This window comes from Felis catus, chromosome E3 (genome assembly GCF_018350175.1).
Source record: "Felis catus isolate Fca126 chromosome E3, F.catus_Fca126_mat1.0, whole genome shotgun sequence".
NCBI lineage: Eukaryota > Metazoa > Chordata > Mammalia > Carnivora > Felidae > Felis > Felis catus.
This window is the reverse complement of record NC_058383.1, coordinates 33,745,454-33,769,033: the sequence shown is the minus strand read 5'-3', so window position 1 is coordinate 33,769,033 and position 23,580 is coordinate 33,745,454. Positions and strand designations below refer to the sequence as shown.

Here is a 23,580-nt window from a genome sequence, read left to right as displayed (position 1 = left end):
ACACCTTACACAAAAATTAACTCATAATGGACCTTAGATACAAATATAAAATTTAACAATGTAAGGCTTTAAGAAGAAAACACACAGCGTGGGACAAAGAATTCATAAAAGAACATTTTGACAAATAAGACTTCACTAAAACTAAGTTTTGCTCCAGAAAGATACCATTAAGAGAAAAGACAGCTACGGATTAGGAGAAAATTTATGTGCAAGTTGCCTCTCTGACAAAGGACTTGTGTCCCAAATACACAAAGAGCTCTCAACATTTGACTGGAGTAAAACAACCCCGTACTTGAACACACACTTCCAACAGGGTGTAGGGATGGCAAATAAACACGTGGAAAGTTGTTTGACCGTCAACTCTTAGGTGTGTGCAAATTAAAACCACAGTGAGAGGGGCGCCTGGGTGGCTCAGTTGGTTGAGCGACCGACTTCGGCTCAGGTCATGATCTCGCAGTTTGTGAGTTCGAGCCCCGCATCAGGCTCTGTGCTGATAGCGCAGAGCCTGGAGCCTACTTCAGATTCTATGTCTCCCCCTCTCTCTACCCCTCCCCTGCTCACGCTCTGTGTCTCTCTGTCTCTCAATAATAAATAAACGTTAAAAAAAAAAATTAAAAAAAAAAAAGAGTGAGATACTACTGCCATTAGGATGACTAAAACCTAAAACACCGACAATATCAAGTGCCGACAAGGACGTGGGTCAGCTGGCTCTCTCGTACACTGGCATGGGATGCAGGATGGCAAGCAGTCTGGGTAAGAGCTTCTGTAAGGTTAAGCATACTGTGCCATATGGCCCAACAACTCTGCGTCTTACTCTAGACAAAGGAAAACTCATGTCCACACGAAACCTGCCACTAATATTTAGAGTGTCTTCATTCATAACTGCCAAACATAACTGGAGGCAACGCAGATGTCCTGCAGTGGGAGGACGGATAAACAGTGGTACGTCCATACACTGGAAGGAAGACTGCTTGGCAATAAAAAGAAATGAAGCGCTGACACACTGAACCCAGATGCTACACCCTGAAGAAAGAAGCCAGTCTAAAAGGTTACATGCTGTGCGATCCCATTTACATGAGATCTGCAAAATGACAAACCCGCAGGGGACGGAGGACACAACAGTGGTTGCCAGGGGTCCCAGCAGGTAGAAGATGCGACTGCACAGGAAATACTTGAGGGGGGTCATGCAGTGAGTGAACTATTGTGCATGTTGATTGTGGCAGTGGTGACACAAATCTATACAGCTGTTAAATTCGCAAAATCCCCTCCCCAAGTCAATCTTACTTTATAGTAACTTAAAAAACCAAAAGGGAAAAAAATCACCTGCAGGGCAGAGAGAAGAAATAATTTACTGACTCTTTAAATACTCCCTTGATGTATGGTTTCAGATCTCTTAACTCTTAGGGAAAAGAGAACTAAAAGATTTTATAGAAAAGATGGAAAGTCTGAACCTTCTTTGCCCCAAGACCCTCAGATGGTCTTCGACAAAGCGGTACACGAATGTTTGCATCAAAATTTATTCTTCTTGGGGGAGAGGGAGCTGCAGGTGGCAAGGAACCAGGGAAGCGGGAGGTCAGAACAGAAGTGAAAGAAAGTATCGACCGAAACACTGGTTTCCTCACACGCACAAACTATGCGCCAATAAACTGAAGCACATTTAACAAGGTGTGCCGTTTTACGAGCAATGTTTAAATCCAGACTGATTTCCCCAAGAATTCCACACAAGCTCTGTTCCACACAAGCTACTGGAAACTGGAGGAAGTGGGGGAGGGAGATACAAACAATAAATATTAACAAGTGGAATGGTCGCCATTATGACTAGGAAGGAAAATAATCAAAATCAAAATGTTTTTGGCTTAAGCCCTCCCTCGTTGAACGCTCACGAAATCTGTTGTTGATCATAACAGCATCATCTTGTATACACCTTTAAGTAGGGAGAAAGCTGTTCTGGAGTCCACTCCCCAGTCACGGTGCTTCCACATCGCGCGAGGGGCTGGGGGGGGGGGGGGCAGGGACACCCATTCCCGCCTGCTCCTGCCCCATGGCATTAGCTCATACGCACACAGCGGCCACCCAGCCACCCTAGTTACCACCCAACCTTCTTTACCCACTCCGCCGAAAAGTATTAAGACTTTTCATACACAACAAAAAGTCACTGCCCTCTTTGTCTGGATGAGCTTCCTAGAACTCTAAGGACAACCCTGTTCCCAATTAGGTAACAGCAAGGCACAAGGGCATAAAACATGAATGGGATATTTTATGCATTTACACTCAATGTTTTATTTATTTTTTTTAATGTATTTATTTTTGAAATAGAGAGAGACAGAGCATGAGCGGGAGAGGGGCAGAGAGAGGGGAGACACAGAATCCAAAGCAGGCTCCAGACTGTCAGCACACAGCCCAACGTGGGGCTTGAACCCATCAAGCAAGATCATGACCTGAGCAGAAGTCGGATGCTCAACTGACTGAGCCACCCGGGCACCCCCCTCAATGTTTTGGTTTTTTTTTTTAATCTTTTTAATGTTTATCCTTGAGAGAGAGAGAAACAGAGACAGAGTGTGAGCAGGGGAAGGGCAGAGAGGGAGACAGAGTCTGAAGCAGGCTCCAGGCTCTGAGCTGTCAGCACAGAGTCCGACACGGGGCTTAAAGTCATGAACCACAAGATCACAACCCGAGCCGAAGTCGGACGCTTAACTGACTGAGCCACCCAGGCGCCCCTACGCTCAATGCTTTAAAATGCAGCTACACAATGAAATGTGTCAACATTTACAAGACCTGGACAACTCAGTGAATCAATATTTTCCAAATGAGCACCGAATGGCATAGAACAGGTCCATTCAAAGTACAAGACAGAACAGTGAATTTTAATGTAACAGAAAAGCGATCTGCAGGGTTTCGAACTGGCACAGTGCAGTCAACTTTAAAAAGCTACCAAAGTTGGGTGTGGTACCAAAGAACTGCTATCTGAACAGGCTGTTAACCTACTGTCCCCTGTATTAACTAGACGCCTCTGTGAGCCTGGCTTTTCTGCTTCTGCCACAATACACTGCAGCAAGTGACAGAAAGCAGAAGCTGAGAGAACAGAGAGAGCACAGAACCCAGCTGCCTTCTATTAAGCCAGACAATAAGGACATTTGTAAAAATGTAAAAATAATGCCATTCGTCATTAAATTTGGTTTGGGAAAATATTTATTTCCTGTAAACATACATTATTCGTGTTGCCACATAATGGTTTGTTATTCTTAAATGAGCAACGAAGACGGGTCACAGGTTTCGTTTCTAATATGGCAAATGATGACAGACACAACCCACCTACTTAAAGCTCTTGGGGGTTTTCATCTCTTTAAAAAGCGTAACAGGATCCTGACAGCAAAAAAAGTTTGAGTCCAAAGACCAGACCGAGTGGGGGATGTGCGCTGTGCAGGGCTAGCAAAACTGGAATCACAAGCCCTACTCTACTCTGCAGAGCTCCCACCTGGGAGCCACCATGCCCGCAACCTGGAAGTCGGCAGTCAAGGAGACCACATTCCTTTATGCCTGAGGGTTTCTCGGCCTTCTGGGCCCTTCCGGAACGGCACCTGGAAGCGGCACCTGGAAGCGGTGAGAGGCCCACAGGGGTGTGGTTCCAGCTCGGCCTCACTCACCCTGCTTCCCATTCAACTCCCCTCAGACCCCACGCCGATGGACTCCAGCACCAGATCCCTTGTCACCAGATGGTCAGCGGCGCCCACAGTTGTGCATGGTAAAATCTAACTCAACCCCTCATCTCCGCTGCTGCTCTGACTGAACCCTCAAATGACACCGAGAGCCCCACCCTGCGCCACCCGGTTCATTCATTTAGTAGTGAAGCACATACACAGCCACAGAAAGGTTCCAAGTCCCCTTAAAACATACTGAATAAGGGGCGCCTGGGCGGCTCAGTTAAGTGTCCAAATTCGGCTCAGGTCATGATCTCACGGTCTCTGAGTTAGAGTCCCACGTGGGATTCTGGGTCTCCCTCCTTTTCTGCCCCTCCCCACTCGTATTCTGTCTCTCTCGCTCGCTGGAAAATAACCAAACCCTAAAAGGAAAAAAAATTTTTAACGTATCAAATAAAACCTACTACAGATGACAGAATCGTGGGAGCCCGCACATCCTCTTGCTCCAACAGAAATCACGGTGAGGTCCCATTCGATGGAGCACTGGCGCATCTACAACATGAAGAAGCCTTGAAGATGAGATACTCAGTGCAAGAAGCTGGACACAAAAGACCACACACAATGCAGGATCCCATTTATACCAAAGGCCCGGAAGGGGCAAATCTGAAAAAGAGGAGCCGGACAGCTGCCTAGGCTGTAGGGAGATGGGGAGTGTCCCTAATGAGTACAGGATTTCGTTTCGGAGTAACGAAAATGTTCGAAATTTGGGGGTGCCTGAGTGGCTACATCAGACGGGTGTCCAACTTTGGCTCAGGTCATGAGTTTGTGAGCTCGAGCCCCACATTGGGCTCTGCGATGACAGCTCAGAGCCTGGAGGCTGCTTCAGATTGTGTCTCCTTCTCTCTCTGTACCTCCCCTGCGCACAACTCTGTCTCTTTCTCTCTCAAAAATAAAAAACATTAAAAAAACTTAACTAGGGGCACCTGGGTGGCTCAATCGGTTAAGCATCTGACTTAGGCTCAGGTCATGATCTCGCGGTTTGTGAGTTTGAGTCGGGCTCTGTGCTGACAGCTTGGAGCCTGGAGCCTGCTTCAGATTCTGTGTCTCCCTCTCTCTCTGCCCCTCCCCTGCTACTGCTCTGTCTCTCTCAAAAATAAACAAAATTTTTTTCAAATCATGGTGACTAACACGTTTTATCAAAAAGACTTACAAAAGGGCCGGTGCAAATCTAATCCTCCATTAACTGTTACCAAAGCAGGTAAAATTAAGAGCAAATATTGTGGCGTGTTCCCATCTGATTGAAACTAAAATACAAAAATGCAGTGCACCTGATTATTTGTACTACGTGGGAGAGAAACTGTGGATGGAAGCACAGCAAATGACCCAGACTCTTCCCTACTCCCCTGATCTCAAAGTCTGATGGGGAGAAAAGGAAAGAAACACCACGCAGCGTGTTAATTATACCACAAAGAACATATCGGGAAATACAAAGATGCCTCTATTTTCACCTACTGGAAGCCTTGCCTCTGGCTCTCACCTCAAATTCCCTGGAACTCAAACCCTAACCACCCAGCCAGCCCTCCTACCCCACTCTCCACACCACTGCACCAGACCTCGCTGCTTCCCCCACAGCCAACGTAATCTTTCTCTTCTCCACCTCCAGAGCCTTATCTCCTCACCTCTTGTGGCATTCATCACTTTGTATCCTGCACGAATTCTGTGCTCACGGGACCTATCTACATCCTGCTGACTTTCCTTAAGCAAAGACATCTTATCACCTCTTCATCTTTGAGAAACCACCCCTATCCCCAGTGCCTGAGCAGTGATTCCAAGATTACCAGCAGGTATGCACTATGATGAGCCGGTTTGGGGAACCTTCTTCCTAAGTAATGACAGAAGAAAATGCTCGGTTTCCCATTATTCTAGATGATCCTGTTCAAGGCAGTGCGCACTAAAGAGGCAGAGCTAAAATCCAGTCCACAGGATGGGTCCAGAGCATCCCTGCCCACCAAATTTCTGTGCTAATGGAGATTCTCCATAGACAGCTGCGCTGTCCAATACCAAAGCCACGACCCACATGTGGTGGCTATGAAGCCCTCGAACGACAGCTCGTAAGACTAAGTGACTGAATGTTTAATTTTACTTAACTTTTATTAGCCTAAATCTACTCAGTCATGAGTGAATACTGGCTACAACACTGGTCAGTGTGAATCTAGAAATCATTCCATCCCTCAGAGCCTTGGTTTCTTCATCGTAGAGCAGGGGCAGGACAGACACTTTCTGCTCTAACGCACAATCATACGACCGAACGGCTTCTGATATCACACCCAAAATGAAAAGAGTACTTCAAGAAAACCAAGAGACCTTCAAATAATTGATCGGACCAGGGTGCCTGAATGGCTCAGTCAGTTAAGCATCCAATTTCAGCTCAAGTCATGATCTCACGGCTCACGGGTTTGAGCCCTGCATCAGGCTCCCTGATGTCAGCCCAGAGCCTGGTCCCGCTTTGGATTCTGTGTCTCCGTCTCTCTCTGGCCCTTCCCTGATCTGGCTCTGTCTCTCTCTCTCTCTCAAAAACAAATAAAACATTAAGAAACAATTTTAAAAAATGATTGGATCTAACTTCATCAAAATAGAAATTAGATTTTAAATAAGAGCCTCTGATTTCCAAGAACTACTGACCCTAAAACGTTTAGATCTGCAGTGCCAGTTCTCCCCTTCCCCATATACACGCCAAGGTAATTAACAACCAAGCAAATCGTCCTGAAGACTTAAAGGGGCAGGGACCGTGCTTTTCACATCACCCTACGGCACTGGAGCGGAGCCAGCCACCAAGAGGACCACCAGCGCCCACCTATGGTTGGTGAGAGCGCACGGCTGTGTCCAAGATGCAAAGACTAGCATCAAGCCATGTTAGGGTTTCTTAAAACTATTCTATAGACGTTGACTGCTGCAATCACTTTCCAAACTAAACATGCTCCCCAAAGCCTACAAATTGTGTGTGTCTGTGTGTATGTGTCTATTTTTTTTTTCTCCCTTCGCATTCCCTGTCAGGGGAAGAGGGGCCCCCCCCAAAAATATTCAATATATGCCATAAAAGCAATGCCACACGGCTAGGTGGTGGCTATGAGGCAAGGAGGATGGCCTCTTAGGTCACCCCGTTTCTTTCAGCACCCACCTTGTTAAGGAATCTGGGTCTCTGGGACGCCTGGGTGGCTCAGCCACTGAGTGTCCAACCGGCTCAGGTCACCATCTCACAGTTTGTGAGTTTGAGCCCCACATTGGGCTTGCTGCTGTCAGCGCGGACTCCTCTTCTGATCCCTCTGTCTCCCTCTCTCTGCCCCTCCCCCTCTCTCTGCTGGCACTATCTCAAAAATAAACAAACATTAAAGGGGGGGGGGGCGCCTGGGTGGCTCAATCAGTTGAGCGTCTGACTTCGGCTCAGGTCATGATCTCACAGTTTGTGGGTTGGAGCCCCGCGTCGGGCTCTGTGCTGACAGCTCAGAGCCTGGAGCCTGCTTCGGATTCTGTGTCCCTCTCTCTCTGCCCCTTTCTCGCCCATGCTCTGTCTCTGTCTCAAAAATAAATAAAAACATTAAAAAAATTTTTTTTTAACTTAACAAAAAAATACTAAACAAAAAAAAGGAAAAGGAATCTGGGGCTCTGGTACCCAGCTCCACAGAATCAGAAACTCTGAAATGCAGTATGTTTACATCCTGAGCCCCTGCTAATAAACCTTCTCAACTTTTCATCTCTCCATATACCCAGAGTCCCAAATGGTTTGCTTTAGGGATGATCCATTTCAGCTAGGGATCTCAGTATGTAACAGTTACTGAATACCTGACTCAGTTACTTCAATTCTATTCTCGGAAGGAGGGAGGCACCTGCCCTAAAAGCACATAATATTCTGCTCTGTATCTTCCTGACCCACACATCCACTTGCTGAACTGTACACGTGACCCCAACCACTTCTGGCAGTGAGCTACTTTCTATATTCAAAGCGTGTGGTGAACCACACAAAAACGCTCAACCAGGAAGACCGACTGCAGCACACCATTCAGGGTTGGCGAGGGAAGGAACACGGGAGAAGGCAGCAAAGGTGTTTCAGCTAAGAAGCAGTAACCACGTCTTTTACGACCCACGGGGTCTACTGGGTTTGACGAATCGCCATCGGCTGTGAGGCCAGACTGCACGGGTTCAAATCCCATTACTGACCCTGAGTAACTCGGTGTCTTGTTCTGCTTTGCTATGAAGCAGGGGTGATGATACAGCCATCTCGGAGAGCCCGCACATCACGTGGCCCAGAACAGAGTGAGGGGTCCTCAGTGAGGATGGGCAGCCTCGCACTCATCGGGCTTCACCAAAGCCCCCTACAGGTTCAAGGCCAGCTACAAATATCGGGCACACACCTGCTCCTCACCCACCTCCCCGGATCCGCTATGACTTTCAGATGGCTGCTGGAACTTATTACTATAAACTTACTGGCCTAAACAACACACCCTTATTCTTTGTTCTGGAGATTAAAAGTCTGAACACTGGGCTCCTTGGGCTGAAATCGAGGTGTTAGCAGGGCTGTGTAGCTTCTGCAGGCTCCAAAGGAGAAATCTATTTTTTTCTTCCCTCTTTTTTTCTTTTTAAATTTTTTTTTCAACGTTTTTATTTATTTTTGGGACAGAGAGAGACAGAGCATGAACGGGGGAGGGGCAGAGACAGAGGGAGACACAGAATCGGAAACAGGCTCCAGGTTCCGAACCATCAGCCCAGAGCCTGACGTGGGGCTCGAACTCACGGACCGCGAGATCGTGACCTGGCTGAAGTCGGACGCTTAACCGACTGCGCCACCCAGGCGCCCCATTCCCTCTTTTTTTCTTAAAGTTTATTCATTTTTCAGAGACAAAGCATGAAGGGGTGAGAGGGGCAGAGAGAGAGGGAGACACAGAATCTGAAGCAGGAGCCAGGCTCTGAGCTGTCAGCAAAGAGCCCGATGCGGGGCTTGAACCCAGGGACTGGGAGATCATGACCTGGGCCGAAGTCAGATGCTTAACCTACTGAGCCACCCAGGTACCCTGAGAAACCTATTTTTTGCCTTTTCCAGCTTCTAGAGACCTCCCCCATTCCTTGGCTCCCCTTTCCATCCTCAGAGCCAACAAGGCCTTCCCACCCCACACCACCCACACGGCGACCTCAGGACCCTTAGGATTACACCAGGCCCACCTGGACAGCACTGGATACTCTCCCCATTAGGGACACTTACCTTTGCAACGTAAGGCAATACAGTTGCTGGCTCTGGGGATTAGGACAGGGACATCTCTGGGGGCCATTATTCCACCTCCCACAGACCCTAAACCACGGACACAGACGCACAGGTCCCGATCCGACCAACCCTGTCGTGCTACTCGACATCTGCCTCCGACCACTCCAGCGCAGCGCCCCGCTTCTCAAAACCGGTCGTGTGCCCCCCTCAGGAAAGCCTCTGCTGACTCACCCTTCCCAGGGGAGCCAGTCCCGACCCTACTATGTGGCACGGCCACCTCCTGTCCACCACCCCTTCGGAGCCCTTCACGGAGGCCCTGCCGTGCACATGTCCACCTGGCACCTGAACTCCGGCCCTCCGTAGGCAGGACATGTCTGGTACACAGGAGCCCCGCTAACCAGGCTCTGTGAGAACCACAACAGATCACCTCTGCGGCCGCGAGAATGCAAGCCTCCATTCCTGGTCCCTCTAGAAGCCAGACAAGAAGACAAAGAGGACAGGGCTAAAAACGAGAAGCCCTGCACAGGGTCGGCGAACAGGTGCCCCTCTGTGCACCTAACCACAATGAAGATGGAATGTAGGAACTTTCCAGTGATGTGACTTTCCCGCAACACCCAAGCATGGGCCTGTCACACCGGACATTACACCCTGCGAGACTTCAGAGTTCATTTGTTAACTGCAACCCCAAAGTAGGTATGATCCTCAATCCACTTCTTTGAACAAAAGAGAACTTAGCTCTGAGCTTATAAGATACGGCTGAAGCTGTCCACAGAGAAATTCTAGAAAATCACTTTAAAAATCTCCCCCATTCTCGGTGTACCTCTCTAGCACTGAATTCGCAGGAGTATTAGCAAAACAGAAACACTGGGGATAAACATCAGCCCCCATGAGCAGCAGAAGCGAGATCATCTGTTACTTTAAGAACTACACATGGAGGCTCTCGATGTGGGGGTTGCGACTTCACACAAAGTCGGGTTTGGTTACCAGAGCGGACCGACCGGCAGTTACCAGTGTAACAGGGTCTCTCTATACTCATGGTCTAGACACACACTTTCAGTGAACACAAACGGTTTCTGTTATTTTCTTTCTTAGGATGTATGTTTGTTCTAATCACTGATTTCAACAGTTAGCTGTACATTTGTTGAATTAATAATAAACTTGGGCTTGTATTTTGTAGGTTTACTTGTATTTCACTTACATCGTTTGTTGGCACTGTCTTTCTACAAAATACAGTCTAGAATGTCCACAGTGGACTAGAAATTAAAGAAAAAACCTGGTTCTTCACCACAAATAACTGGAGAAGCTAGCTCTATAGGGTTTGCCCAAGAACTATTTTATTCATTTTAACTGAGCTCTCCCAGAACACACTGCAAGTTTCCCAACATTCAATGTGATACCAATGCTTCCAGAAACACCACCAGCCAAGGATCCAACCAGATCATTTAGGTCAGCACTGGCCACTAACACTTTCTGCCGTTGCCAGAAGTACCCTGTACCTGCACTGTCCAACATGGTGGCCACCAGCCACGTGTGGTTATTCATCACTTGAAATGTGGCTAGTAAAAACATTTTTTAATATGGCAAGTCAGTTAAGGAATAGGATTAATTTAAATTTTTTTAATTTTTTAATATTTATTTTTGAGAGAGGCAGAGCACGAGTGGAGGAGAGAGGGAGACACAGAATCCGAAGCAGGCTCCAGGCTCCACGCTGTCAGTACAGAGTCTGATGGGGGGCTCGAAACCACAAACTTCGAGATCATGACCTGAGGCAAAGTCAGACAGTCAACCAACTGAGCCACCCAGGTGCCCCTAATTTTTTTTAACGTAAACCCTACACCCAACGTGGGGCTAGAACTCATGACCCCCAGATCAAGAGTTGCATGCTCCATCAAATGTACCAACCAGGCGCCCCAATTTTATTTTAAACCTAAAATCGCAGGGCTGGTGGCCACTGTAATGCACTGCACGGGTCCTTATACCCATGTGGCATTTCCTCCTCCCCCCCATATGAAAACAAGTGGATTTCTGGAGAAAGATGGGCCTAAGAAGGAACCTGATCTCAGTTTGTTCTCATCAGAACCGGCAGGAGACCTGGAGTGCTTCGGAGAAATGAGGAATCCTGGCTAGGACAGCACCCCACTCCAGTCCAACCCGGGACAAGCGACCCCTCAGCCACTACCGCTCGCAGTCTCGAGTGGGAGAGTCAGCCCAAAGGCTGGGGCTCACAAAGGGGCCACAGCAACCCACGCCCCCACCAGCTGCTTCTGAGGGCATTCTGCGAGTCAGGCTTTTCCACCCGATTTGTGCATCCTCTTAATCCTTACACACTCAGCATAGAAGAGAGAAAGGCTGAGAATCTTTGGGGACAATTCTTGTAAATGTCCATGATGGAGACAAAACAGCACTATGGACTGAGGCATGTTTTTAACCACTTCACATACAGTTTCTTTGACTGAATAATGTCTCCTCCACGGTGATCTAAACCACCGAATGCAAGAAGCAGGCACTTCAAAATCACCCACCCAACACTAAGAGAAGCTAGGCTGCATAACCACACCGACAGTTAAGAACTGTTACACGCACTCGTTTTAAGACAGCCACTGCACAGGGTCAATTAAGAGCCTTGAAACAGAACCTATTCCTGAAAGTCGCATTGATGAAACATACTTCCAACTCCAGGTACAGGGCCCATAAGTCCTTTTATAAGGGACCCCGCAGTGATGGGGTTTGCTCAGCCAACACATTAGAGCCACTGGACAGGGTCTCCCTCGGAATAATCCCCCATCAACTCCTTCTGAAAGTACTATGAATCGGGTGGCAGGAGGGGTGGCCAAGAGAAGTTTTAGTTCCACCCAGACACCTGTGGCTACACCCTGGAGCGTATCACACTCTACAAGACAGGCCACTCTCGTAAACTCATACCAGAGGCCAGTTTAGCAACTTACTGTGAGAGCAAGGCCTTCCCCAGGTGGATATGCTGAGGGCTGGCACACGATACAAGAGTCCTACCAGTATCAGAATGTCAGGAAAACCAATTTAGTCACTGGCACGGAATCAAAACCGGAGGACCTAGGCTTTGAATAGTCTATGCCAGGCAGGAGAATCACACAGAACCGCTGTGGTCACACAAGGGAACCTCCTCCTCCCCAGCTATCAGACTCTCAACGACCCTCTCCCCCACACCCGACCAGAAAAAAAAGGATCGACCGCCACCCTGAGACTCAGACTGACCACTCACGTGGCAAACGGTGGACTAGAGCTCCCTCAGGCAGGTAACCTGTTCTCTTCCAAAGGACACGGGCCCCCCTGGGCATGTGTGTCCACATTAGCAGCGGTGACCTGCGCAGTCTCCACACCTCCAGGCTGGCCTAAGAACTGAGCTGGTGACAAGCAGCACAGGGGCCAGGGAGGGCCCACCGGGCGGGGCGAGGAGCACCGTGCTCCCTGTTCCCCCCCGGAGGCCTTCCAACCCCAGCTCTTGCCACCCCAACAACATGCCGTGCCACCACTTCTCAGGGTGCAGCCCTCGAGCTCTCCCTTCCCCGTCTCCTGCTCGACTCCCACTTAGCCCTGTCGTCCCCATGTTCTGGAAGCATTCAGCTCTTGCCCAGGTCCGTGTATTTCCTGACTCTCTCATTACCCCCATTCCCAGCTTCCAAGTTCTAATTCACCAACCCTCAGAAGTAGGCCTGCTTCTCTTCAAGAGAATTTCAACACGTCTGACTTCTCATTAGCCAAGGCATGTGTTAACTTACTAGAAAAATGGCATAACTGACTTTCCTGCCTACGCGTGACACTTAAAATCCTGCTTCCTCCAACTTTCTTAAGTCCAAGTAAGTTCAGGACAAGTTCACGAAGCAGGTGACATTGAACAGTCAACTCTGTCACGGTACGTGTCAAGAAGTGCCTCGTTACAACTCTGTCTCCAGAGTAAGATCCCTTTGCCTTGGAGATCAAACAAAAAGACTCAGGCTGCATACTACTCATCCAAAAAACCAGAAGAGAGTAACAAAACCAAATTTTAAAATACTCAGAAGAAACCGTCAGTAATTTATATAGACCCGTCAACACCCTGGTCTGGAAAACAGAAATGAGCTCCTCCTTCCAAAAGGATCAAAAATGCCATCTGAAGCAACTTACGTTAAAAGCAATAAAACTGAATTAGCAGCTATCAAAGCAACATCAGTTTATGGCTTCGGCTTTCTCTTTCACACACCACCTTGCCAGCCAGCCACCTCCTGTTGTACCGTTTAGCCTTAGAATTGCTTTTTCCTGAATGAATATCCCCCACAAGTACACTGAACAAAACAACAAAAAAAAGAACAGGAGACGGTCACCTTCCACACTAACAACCCAACACTGAGGAAGAGAGGGGTATGCGAGGGACAACCACGGTCTACAGGACTCCAGTGCAAGCCAAACAGCCGTGGCAACCAGAAAGGTTTAGGGAGAAGGTGGCATGGGAACAGGTTTTGAACCACTGTCCTGGGGTATCCATCCTGTGTGCATTCTCAAAAGAGAAGCCATCGGTGTCTATGCAAGGCCCCAAAGCTGGGCTGCACCCCAGGAAGCACCAGCCTGTGTGTGTTCGGACCCCAAAGCACAAAGAAGGCCAAGGCCAAGGCCAATCCTGAGGACTCTGATGGCCTACACGGGACTGTGTGACTCCCCACATACAGCACACCTGCGCCCCCCTAAAGCAGGGCAGTGAAGGGGCCAAGCGGTCCTGCGGGCAGTCTACTTTCAAAGAGCTGCCCGAGCCGTGTGAGGTTCGGGAGGGATGGAAGCAGACATCAGCAAGAAGGCTATTGCAAAGTCCCAGCATGAGGCAACAGGGGCCTCATTTAGGGTGGTGGCTGAAACCAAAGGGCTTGGTAACAGGATGTGGGGATCCAGAGAGAAGAATTCAAGGCCAACTCCCGAAGTGTGGAGACTGGGTGACCTGATTCTCAACCTCAAATCATCATTACATGCTCTAAAACTTTTCCCAGAACAGGAATACTCTTTATCACAGGGATACTGAGCTGAGCACACTTCAGTGCCCGTGTCTCAGCGCCCCAAGCCCACTCGTGTCCTCCGTCATCCACAGATGTTTCTTAAAATATTAAACCATTAATCTTAAGTACCTCTTTAGGCATCTCAAGCCCAGAATTCCATAATGCTGCTTAGATTGAGGCTGGTCCTGTTTTCTTCCTAGTCCACACTAGGACATAATCACCGTAGAACATTTCTGCACACCACGGAAAATCATAACCTGCCTTACCTGTGTATGCCATGCTCTGGTCCTAAGTCGATCGCTTCCTCCCGTGCAAGGCTCCACTGTCCCAGGAACCCCACGAATTGAACATCCACACTCCCAGTTCTCTGCACGTTACTTTACAAGAGCTTTGTGCTCTTGTCACACAATTAAATGGCAAAGTCCACACTCAAACTCAGGCCTGGCCCAAAGCCTGTGCTCAAGCCTACCATACTGCCGCACCACGAGGAGCTGGAACTCAGTGGCCCCTTTCTCCCTTTCCACCAAGCTGACTGCAAAAAAATAAAAATAAAAATAAAGGAGGAAGGTACTCACTTTCTTCCCATATTTGCTGTTAGCAATCTTTTATTTGTTCCCAGATCATCAAAATCAGCAGCCTGAGAAAATCGAGAGGGTTGATGCCTGTGGGGAGTAACTTCCAATCCTACCAAAACCTGCCAGGCTCAGAGTCAGACATTTCCAGGTTTGGCCTAATTTTTTTCTGCATTTCTTCTGGGTTCTCTAAGTTGACTTTCATCTTGTAGCTTCGCAGTTCTTTTACCAACCAAGGCTAACGCGAGAGAAAAATAGGGATTCCCGTGATTTTTGTCTTGTTACAGGGCTATCTGAAAAGGCAACTTGCGTTTTAGACAGAATAAAATGTGCCCAGTTTGGTTTATCTGGGTGCGTGTGTGCAAGGAAACTCCCTTTCACTCCCAAACCTGCCTTAGCACAAGGGTAACTCGAAACTCCACCTCCCCAAGAAAGTTTGAAAGAAAAAGAAATCCACCAGTGCTGCCTCTTCCCAACCAAAAACACAGAAGTCAATGATCAATTCTTTGCAAACTGCAGATGACTCATTGATTTGCTCCCAGCTTGGTGTCCCAACGGCAGTGGTCTGAGTGTTGTACCGAGGTCAAACAAAACTGTCTGTCCCCAACAGTCTAAGAGATCACACTCTGCAATGGAGATTGCTCACAGGGGCCGAAAAAGCAAGGAACAAACATCAGGGTATTTACATTTGTGCTGGCCCATCTATGCAGCAGAAGCAAGGGCCTTGGGAAAACTTCCTGTTGACTGGACAGGGCACAGCACTGACCAGATGATCACCGCTCCAAGTACTCAGAGGGCAGAGGCCTGCACAAGTCGCTCCTTCAGCCCCTCAGCCCGCACCTCCTCTGAGTTAGACAAGGAATAAACTGCTAAGTGAATTCCTTCCTGGCCAGACCAAATAACACCACCACCACCACCACCACCACCACCACCACCACCACCACCACCACCGCGTGTGTCTCCCCACTTGAAACGTGTGATCAACTGCTTCGGGACCTAGAGGAGGCATGGGGTCCGACCCCATGAACTGCCGTCCTGTCCCTCGTCTCTTCCCTTTCTGCCCTTCACCCTTTGTAACTTTCACAATTGCTCACAACAAGTCATTTTTAAAATAACAAAGCGTGAGCATTGTTACTCTACAGCAGATACGCAAGGACCGAGCAAAGTTCCGTCAAAAGCAAATGCAATCCCAGAGAAGTGGAGTGAGAAGGAGAGCAAACTAACACTGACCTACTGATAGGAAAGAACAACCGACCTAACCAGTCTCCCAAGCTCCTCCGAAACGGCCCTGCCCAGGAGGGGCAGGTAGGATGCTCCTCATTGACAAAGCCTTCCCTTCCTCAAGCTGATCAGAACCCTAACTGCTACCAGCTGCCAGTTCTATTGGACTCAGTGCAGGTTCAAGGCAGTAGCATAACCTGGCACGTGAAGCCAAATGGAGTTGATTGTCACTAAATCCCACCCTGCTGGCTTTTTAGTAGGAAGGATTCTTCCCCTCTTCCTGATCCTAAACTACAATATTTAAGGCCAGCACATTTCAGGAGTGGGAAGCTTAATAAAGGCTGATAGGCAGCTTTGTGAACCACACACCTGTGGGTGCTCACAGGGAATTGACAATCCCAAGTCCTACAGAGGCAAGGTATCGGCGGGATAATGAATTTGGGACAGAGGTCCACTCAAAAGAAACAAGTTTTCGTAAGTTTTAGAAATCAGCATTAATAACCGCAACCTTCCCCTCCAATTTTGAGATTCCAGTAAATTCGCAGACTAAATGATTTTAGGGGTGACCTTTCCAATACAAACTTTGATATGAAAATAAAACTCCATGAGAAAAGGAAGTCATCTTGCAAGCATGGAGTGTGTGGATTTCTTGGAACTGTGGATTTCTGAAAATTCTTCCACTACCCCTCAACACTCTCCAATCTTACAGAAAAGCCCGCAGAACTCGGGGCATAACGATTTCCCCAAAGACAGTTCTGTATCAGAAATAGGTCCTTCAGTGATGTCCACCTTTATTGCTTCTCACTACTATTTTAAAACACTTGGAAAAGTGGTAAAACGACATATAGGGAAAATCAGCATGCCAGCACTGTTGGATTTTTGTCTTGATGGAGCGCTATTCAAAAAAAAGGGGGGGAGGGACTGAAAAGCAACCTGTTTGGTTATGTGGCATAAAAGGAATACCCAAAATTGTCTCAGCAACATATTCCTGCAACTAGCTGGTTTAATCACCCATGCCAAAAGCTTCGTGAAGCTACTGCCTTCCTGAAGCCAAAGGAAATACATAGCCCGGTCCTTGGCGCGGACTCTGCTCTCCTGTCCCCCACGACTGCCCATTGTTAAGTACCACTGGGAAGTGCTTTCTGCAGGCATTTCCACCACTTTGCCTTTTGCAATCTGGCAAGCCATTTTTTTCAGTGAACATCCAATTACTGGCAGTACGTCATTCACAGGGGAATACCAGTCATGGTTAAGTGTTCCCACCAACCAGGGTGGCAGGCAGTGCCCCACACGTGTAGCCACCCGACAGGACAAATGTGGTCTTTTGCCTCAGCTTCCTGAGCAAGGTTCCATTCATTTATGCAACCCGAGATCGCTGGCTAAAAGCAAACTAAGAACATTCAGTGCCCAGTTCACTTAGCTACCCCCTTTTTTGGCTCCTGCCGGTCTGACCCCTCAAGGCAGGTAAAAAAGCTGTTTTTCCAGACTATTTTGACTTTGCTCTTTTAAACACTTGGGGCCACGAGAACTAAAAGATGCCTTCCAATGGCCAACTTGGCCCGAAATATGTAAACCAAAGACTCTTGACATCAAACCTTTATAACCAAGACCCCGTATCTGGAAGTACCTGAGGAAACTGCTGCCAGAAGGGCAGAAAATTAAGTTACTTTTGGAGTCAGGATTGATTCGGCTGTAGGTAGCCATGTGCGGCGGGGCTCTCGCGCAGTTGCAAACACACACCTGGCCGGATGCTGACTGCACCGCACACAGTCGGGTAACCCAACTCTCCCCTCCCCGCCCCCCGCCCAAACAGGTAAGTAGAAACAGAGAGCGTCCGGCTCAGAACTCGGGGCCAGTCCCAAGGCGGAGAACATGTGCCTTCCTTGCAGGTGTTGCTCCAAAATGAAGCCCAACGCTAGGAATTGCCGTTTTAAAGGGATCCGGGGGAACGCCTCGCAGCCCTGGTGGGCGCTCCGGGGGAGCGCACGCGAGCAGGTGCGGGCGAGCCCCGCGTCCACTGAGGGCGAGCGCTCCCCAAGCTCGCCGGCCGGAACCGGGCCAGGCGAGGCAGATCCCGGGGACGCCCGCCACGGGGCACGGCCCGCCCCCACCCACACCCCACCCCCCCCCCCCCCCCCCCCCCCCCCCCCCGGAGCCCGGCTCCCGACCCGACGGCCGCCAGCAGCCCGGAGCACGCCAGCGTCCCTCGGGCGGCCAGGGCCCTCATTCACAAGCCCGGGATCCGGGCGCTTTGTGCCGGAAGGCGCCCCGGACAATGAGCCGGGCAGGGGGCCGCCGGCCGCCCCCAGCGCGCGCGGGCCCGGCATGACGGTGCAGCCTCGCCCGGCCCGGCCCAGGCCCAGGCCCGCGGCCGCCGGGGCCTGCTTAAAGATGGCGAGCCCCTCGCGTGGCTCCCGCGGCTCCCCCCGGCCACAATGGAAGGCGCCCCCCGGCCCCGCCGCGGCCGGTCCGCGGGCCTCACCTTCCATCTCCATGTCCTCGGGCTCGCTCAGCTGCTGCTCGCCCGCTTTCTGCTGCTGCTGCTGCTGCTGCTGGTGGTTCATGTCGGCCGCGGCCTGGGCCTCGCCTGCGGCCGGGAGCCCGGGCTGCGGGCCCGGCGGGCGGGCGGCGGCGGCGGCGAGCCGGGGCGGCGGCGGCGGCGGCGGCGGCGGGGCGGCCTCCTCCTCCTCCTCCCGCGCGTCGTCGGCGGCGGCGGCGGCCCCGGGGCGGCCCGCGGCGGGCGGCGGCGGCGGCGGCGGCGGCGGCAGGGAGACGCGCACGTACTTGCTCGCGATTCGCCCAATCTCGGCGCCGAGGCGGGCGGGCGGCCGGCGGGCCGGGCCGGGCGGCCTCGTCGCTCGCTGCGGCCGCCGCCGCCGCCGCCGCCGCCGCGGGGCCCGCCTCCCGCCGCCGGGGCCGGGGCCGGGGCTGCGGGGCCGCGGGCCGGCCGGGGGCGGAGGGCGGCCGGGCGGGGGCCGCGGAGTCAGCCCCGCCTCGGGCCGGGCGCGGCGGGCGGGAGGCCTGGCCGGCCGCGGCGGGCCTGCGGGGCCTGGGGCCGGCGGGAGCGGCGGCGGCGCGGGCGGGCGACTGGCCGGCCGCGCTCGGGGCGCTGCGGCCTCCGCCTCCTCAGCGTCGTCGTCGGGGCTCCGGCAGCGGACGCGGCGCCCGGCGGCTCGGCTCGGCTCGCTCTCAAAATGGCGGCGGCGTGAAATGTCACATCCGCATGGGGGGCCCGAGAGCGAGCGAGCGAGCGAGCGGAGAGCGGGCGGGCGGCGCAGGGAGCGGGCGGGCGGGCGGGAGGGCGCCGAGCAGGAGGGCGGAGCGGCAGCGGAGGGCGGAGCAGGGGAGGCGGAGCAGAGAGCGGCCCGCCCGCCGCTGCCGCCGCAGCCGCCTGGGCCCGCCCGCCGGCTGCGGCTCCGGCTCCGGCTCCCTCTCCCGCACCAGCCCGCGTCGCGCCGCGCCCCCCGTGCCTCCCACGCTCCCAGCGCCGCCCGGCCCCTGGTGCCTGCCCCTGAGTCCCGGGACGCGCCGGTGCGGGCCCCCCGGCACCCCGACCCTGGAGGGTGAGAGCCCCGAGCCCAGCCCAGCGCAGGGGCCTTACCCCCATTCCTCCCCATACCCTGGGGCCCTCGGCGCGGCCGTGTGACCTTGGGCGTGTAGCTGACCAGGCTGCTTAGAACAGGGTCTGGGACAGAGCCGGGGGCGACGCGTACCACCAGTACCTGTGGTCAGTAGTAGTAGTAGGATTACTCTCCACCCTTAACCGAGCTGTGTTGTACGTGCCCAATACCCTACGTGGGAGAACTTATTTTCTCATTGTAGTCCAAACCAGAAAAGTTAAGTCCCTCAGAACTGACCCCAAAAGTTCTTCGTGTGGCATTTAACCTGTTCCCCTCAAATCAGCACAGACTGGTGAGTAGCGTCGCAGCTTTTTTACGGTAACCGAGGCAGCGCAGGTGAATAAATAGGCAAAAAGGACATACATCTCTGTACATCTGTCCCCATCTAAGGGACCGTCTCAAAGGAGAATGTAATTTTGCCCCCTAAAATGGCCAGGAAGTTGTGATTCCCACCCCACTTTCCATCTCCGTATTTCCTTTCCCTGCATTTTTCTCCAGTTTAGTTAGGATCCCATCTCCCCACCCACAAAAGAACGTTTTGTTCACTGTGGTGTCCCACGTGCGTGGGACATTGCAAGGGCTCAATGAATATTTGTTAAATGAATGCTTGATTCAAATGTGACTGCCCCCCCCACCACCACCAAGCATTTCATATATGCGAAGGTTTCCCACCAGCGGAATTTCTTGCTAGACCAAGGAAGGCAGCAAATGAGAGGGAAGGAGTGATTTCACCAAGAATCGGTCCCAGTCCCTGGGTCACCCCCAGATCCCGAAGAAGTGTTGTTATTCACACAGATTCTCACAAATGCTAATGAACTGTTCTCAGATGCAAAGGAATCCTCCCCTCCAGCTCTGCAGAGCCTTGGGGGAGGGCAGAAAGGACCTTGGTGGGGGGGGGGGGGGTGGCAGTTGGCAGAGAGCAATACACAATGCCTACTAGGTTCCACACCGCCCAACCTTATTTTTATGACTGGGTTCAAAACCAACCTGGGAAATATATGAGGAGTAAAAAGGATACCCTGCGTGGTGGATAAAATAAATGTGGTATAGCCATCCCATGAAATACTATTTGGCAATTAAAAAGCATGAGGCACTGAGACATGCCACCCGTGGATACACCTTGAAAAACACTGTGCTGAGTGAAAGAAGCCAGACACAAAAGACCACATGGTGAATGATTCCCATTACATGAAACATCCAGCAGGCAAATCAATCTATGGAGACAAAGTAGATTGAGGGGGTCCAGCTTTGAGCAGTGATGGCTCCTAGGCCAGGGGTTTCTTTGGGGAGGTTATGAAAATATCCTAAAATTTGATTCTGGTAATGGTGCGAATATGCTAAAACCTTTGGAACTGTACGCTTTAAGTGGGTGAATTGTAGGATACGTGAATCATATGGCAGTAAAACTTTCTTTTAAAAAAAGGCCAAGATGGGGCGCCTGGGTGGCACAGTCGGTTAAGCGTCCGACTTCAGCCAGGTCACGATCTCGCGATCCCGCGGTCGGGGAGTTCAAGCCCCGCGTCAGGCTCTGGGCTGATGGCTCAGAGCCTGGAGCCTGTTTCCGATTCTGTGTCTCCCTCTCTCTCTGCCCCTCCCCTGTTCATGCTCTGTCTCTCTCTGTCCCAAAAAAAAATAAATAAACGCTGAAAAAAAAATTTTTTTTTAAATTTAAAAAGGTCAAGAATGAGTGAGGAAGACCAGAATGGAGGCTGGTCACAATCTAGAGGAGAGATGGAGGTGAGCTAGACAGGTGTAGTAGACCTGGAGAAAAAGAAAAAAACAACAGGTGTAGGTGTGTTGACACGTCAAACTGGCTAGACTTGCTGATAGGCTGGAGTTGGGTGGGAGAGGAAGAAATGTTGCTTTAAGCCTCTGAGTTTGTGGTCACTTATGACACAATAATAAAAAATGAATACACACAAATTATATGTCTCCAGTCCTAGAAGCATCTCAAAGGGAAGAAACTTCACAGCTGTATCCTAGCACGGTGCCTGGTACATAGTAGATGCCTGATAAAGCCTGATTGAATGGTTTCACCTCAGCTAATGTTTACTAATTGCCAGGAGCCAGGGTCTGTCTGGGATACAAAAGACTGCCTGCTTGCTTTAAAGGCTTTTAGTAAGGATTCAGTTACAGAACTTCTTTGCAGCTTCCTGCCTTTCACCTAGGAGTAGAGGATGGGGGGCAGGGAGGAGGCCTCATTTCTAGGCTGCCTCAGCTACTCAAAACAGCAGTACCAGTGCCCTCTGAGGCCTGCAAAGAAGGTCCAGACTCCGTTATTCCAGAGGCCTCTGCTAGCCTCTGCATCTCCACCTTGGGGAATCAGGTCTGCATTAGCTGCAAAGCCCATTTGCTCACAGAAGGAATGTGTAGGGAAGAACACTAAAGACACCAATCAGCTGAGTAATGCCTGCTTCCTGGGAGCTGGAATGCCAAGATGCCTCCAAAGGACCTAGAGCAATAAAGGGCAAGGCGACTTACTAGGGCACCATTTCTAATCATTGCCAATTCTTAAAAATTTCACACCCCCGTACCCTGGTTCAGAAACCAGGGACCTAAGAAAGACGGGAAACCGGGGAGACAGGAACTGCTAAAGCAGCTGACTTGTCATTAGGTAGAGTCAGTAGGTGCAGGGAGGGGCCACCCTATCATTACTCTCGGAGCAAAACATATTTTTGCTGCTCCCAGGGCCAGAGCCATGACTTGGCATAAACAGCCGGTTGGGTTTTCTACTTAAGAACCAAAATATTTATCTACCTGGCAGCTATGTGGGCCAGGGTCTAAAATGATTTGATGGAAGTGTCAGACAAAAAAGAAGGGATTAACGGGAGCTCTTTATTTTTCAGGATAACTAAATTTGTAGATAATCCATGTCTGGAAAGATGACCTAACCCCACAGCCACAGGGTTAGTGAGGAGGGTCTGAGCTTAAAAGAAATAAGGCGGAGGGCGCCTGGGTGGCTCAGTCGGCTGAGCATCCGACTTCGGCCCAGATAACGATCTCGAGGTTCGGGAGTTTGAGCCCTGCGTCAGGCTCTGTGCTGATGGCTCAGAGCCTGGAGCCTGCTTCGGATTCTGTGTGTGTGTGTGTGTGTGTGTGTGTGTGTGTGTGTGTGTGTGTGTGTGCGCGCGCGCGCGCGCGTGCGCGCGCACGTGCCCCTTCCCCACTCGTTCTCTCTCTCTCTCTCTCTCTCTCTCTCTCTCTCAAAAATAAAATAAAAATGGAGCACCTGGATGGCTCAGTCAGTTAAGCGTCCAACTTCGACTCAGGTCATGACCTCACAGTTGATGGGACAGCCCATGTTGGGCTCTGTGCTGACAGCTCAGAGTCTGGAGCCTGCTTTGGATTCTGTGTCTCCCTCTCTCTCTCTGCCCCTCCCCCACTCATGATGTTTCTCTCAGTCTCAAAATTAAACATAAAAATTTTTTAAATAAAATAAAAACATTTAAAAAATTTTTTTAAATAAAATAAAAAAATAAAGAGGGATAAGGCCAAGGTCCTGCAGCTAGAAGCTGTTTGGAGGGTAAAGGGCTTTCCGAGTCAGAACCAAATGACCTAGGTTCCACAGGAGAGGTTCTGCAAAGTTGAACTTGGGAAGCTAGTTGCCTTAACCTCTTTGAACTCAAGGTTCTTACCCGGGAAATGAGGAAGACAGTTTCTACCTAAAGGGGCCTTTGGAAATCAAATGAAGTAAGAAAACTTTACTTAAACACGTCATGGTCCAGAGGTTGTGAAACAGTTATTGGAAGGGCGAGGGCAGAATGACATGAGACCCCAGCCCCAAGTTCCCCGCCTGCCTTTCACGCAGAACTGTGGATAGGTTGACTACCTGCTGTGTGCCAGAGACTGGGCTGCTGGGGTGGGGGGGGGGGGGGGGTACAGGGAATGAATGGCAGAAATGACCAAAGGGTGGCTCAACACAAAGTCACATGACCAACATTTTCCTGGGCCAGGTTTTGGGAAGGGAGAGGCAAACGTTAATGCAAGCTCTTTGCTAGAGTGACAGCTCATAGTTGGCCACGAATGCGTGTATATTTTAGGGTCTTGTTTTTATTTTTTGAAAAAGAGCTCACAAAGATCCTTTGGCTTCAGTGTGACCAGGCTGACTCCAAAAGAGGCGGTGGAAAGAGGCAGTGAGAACCTGGGGGACAATGGTGCTTTCTTTTCCTTGTTTTAAATTTACGTTTTGTTGGTTTGTCTGTTTGTAGGAAAATGTAGGTTAAACCATTAACCACTCCTCTTGGTCACACCCTCTTAAAAGGGTAAGAAGAATATGGA

At 50.7% G+C, this 23,580-nt stretch overlaps 1 protein-coding gene across 1 annotated transcript in view; it reads right to left on the bottom strand.

Annotated features, from left to right (window-relative positions):
• USP7 (ubiquitin specific peptidase 7) overlaps nt 1–18,314 on the bottom strand; it is a 65,494-nt gene extending 47,180 nt beyond the window's left edge. The window contains exon 1 of the mRNA XM_023246944.2: nt 18,165–18,314. Coding sequence (XP_023102712.1) covers nt 18,165–18,246 — 82 coding nt within the window. The 5' untranslated portion in view covers nt 18,247–18,314. The remainder of the gene's footprint in view (nt 1–18,164) is intronic.
• Nucleotides 18,315–23,580: the final 5,266 nt, after the last annotated feature.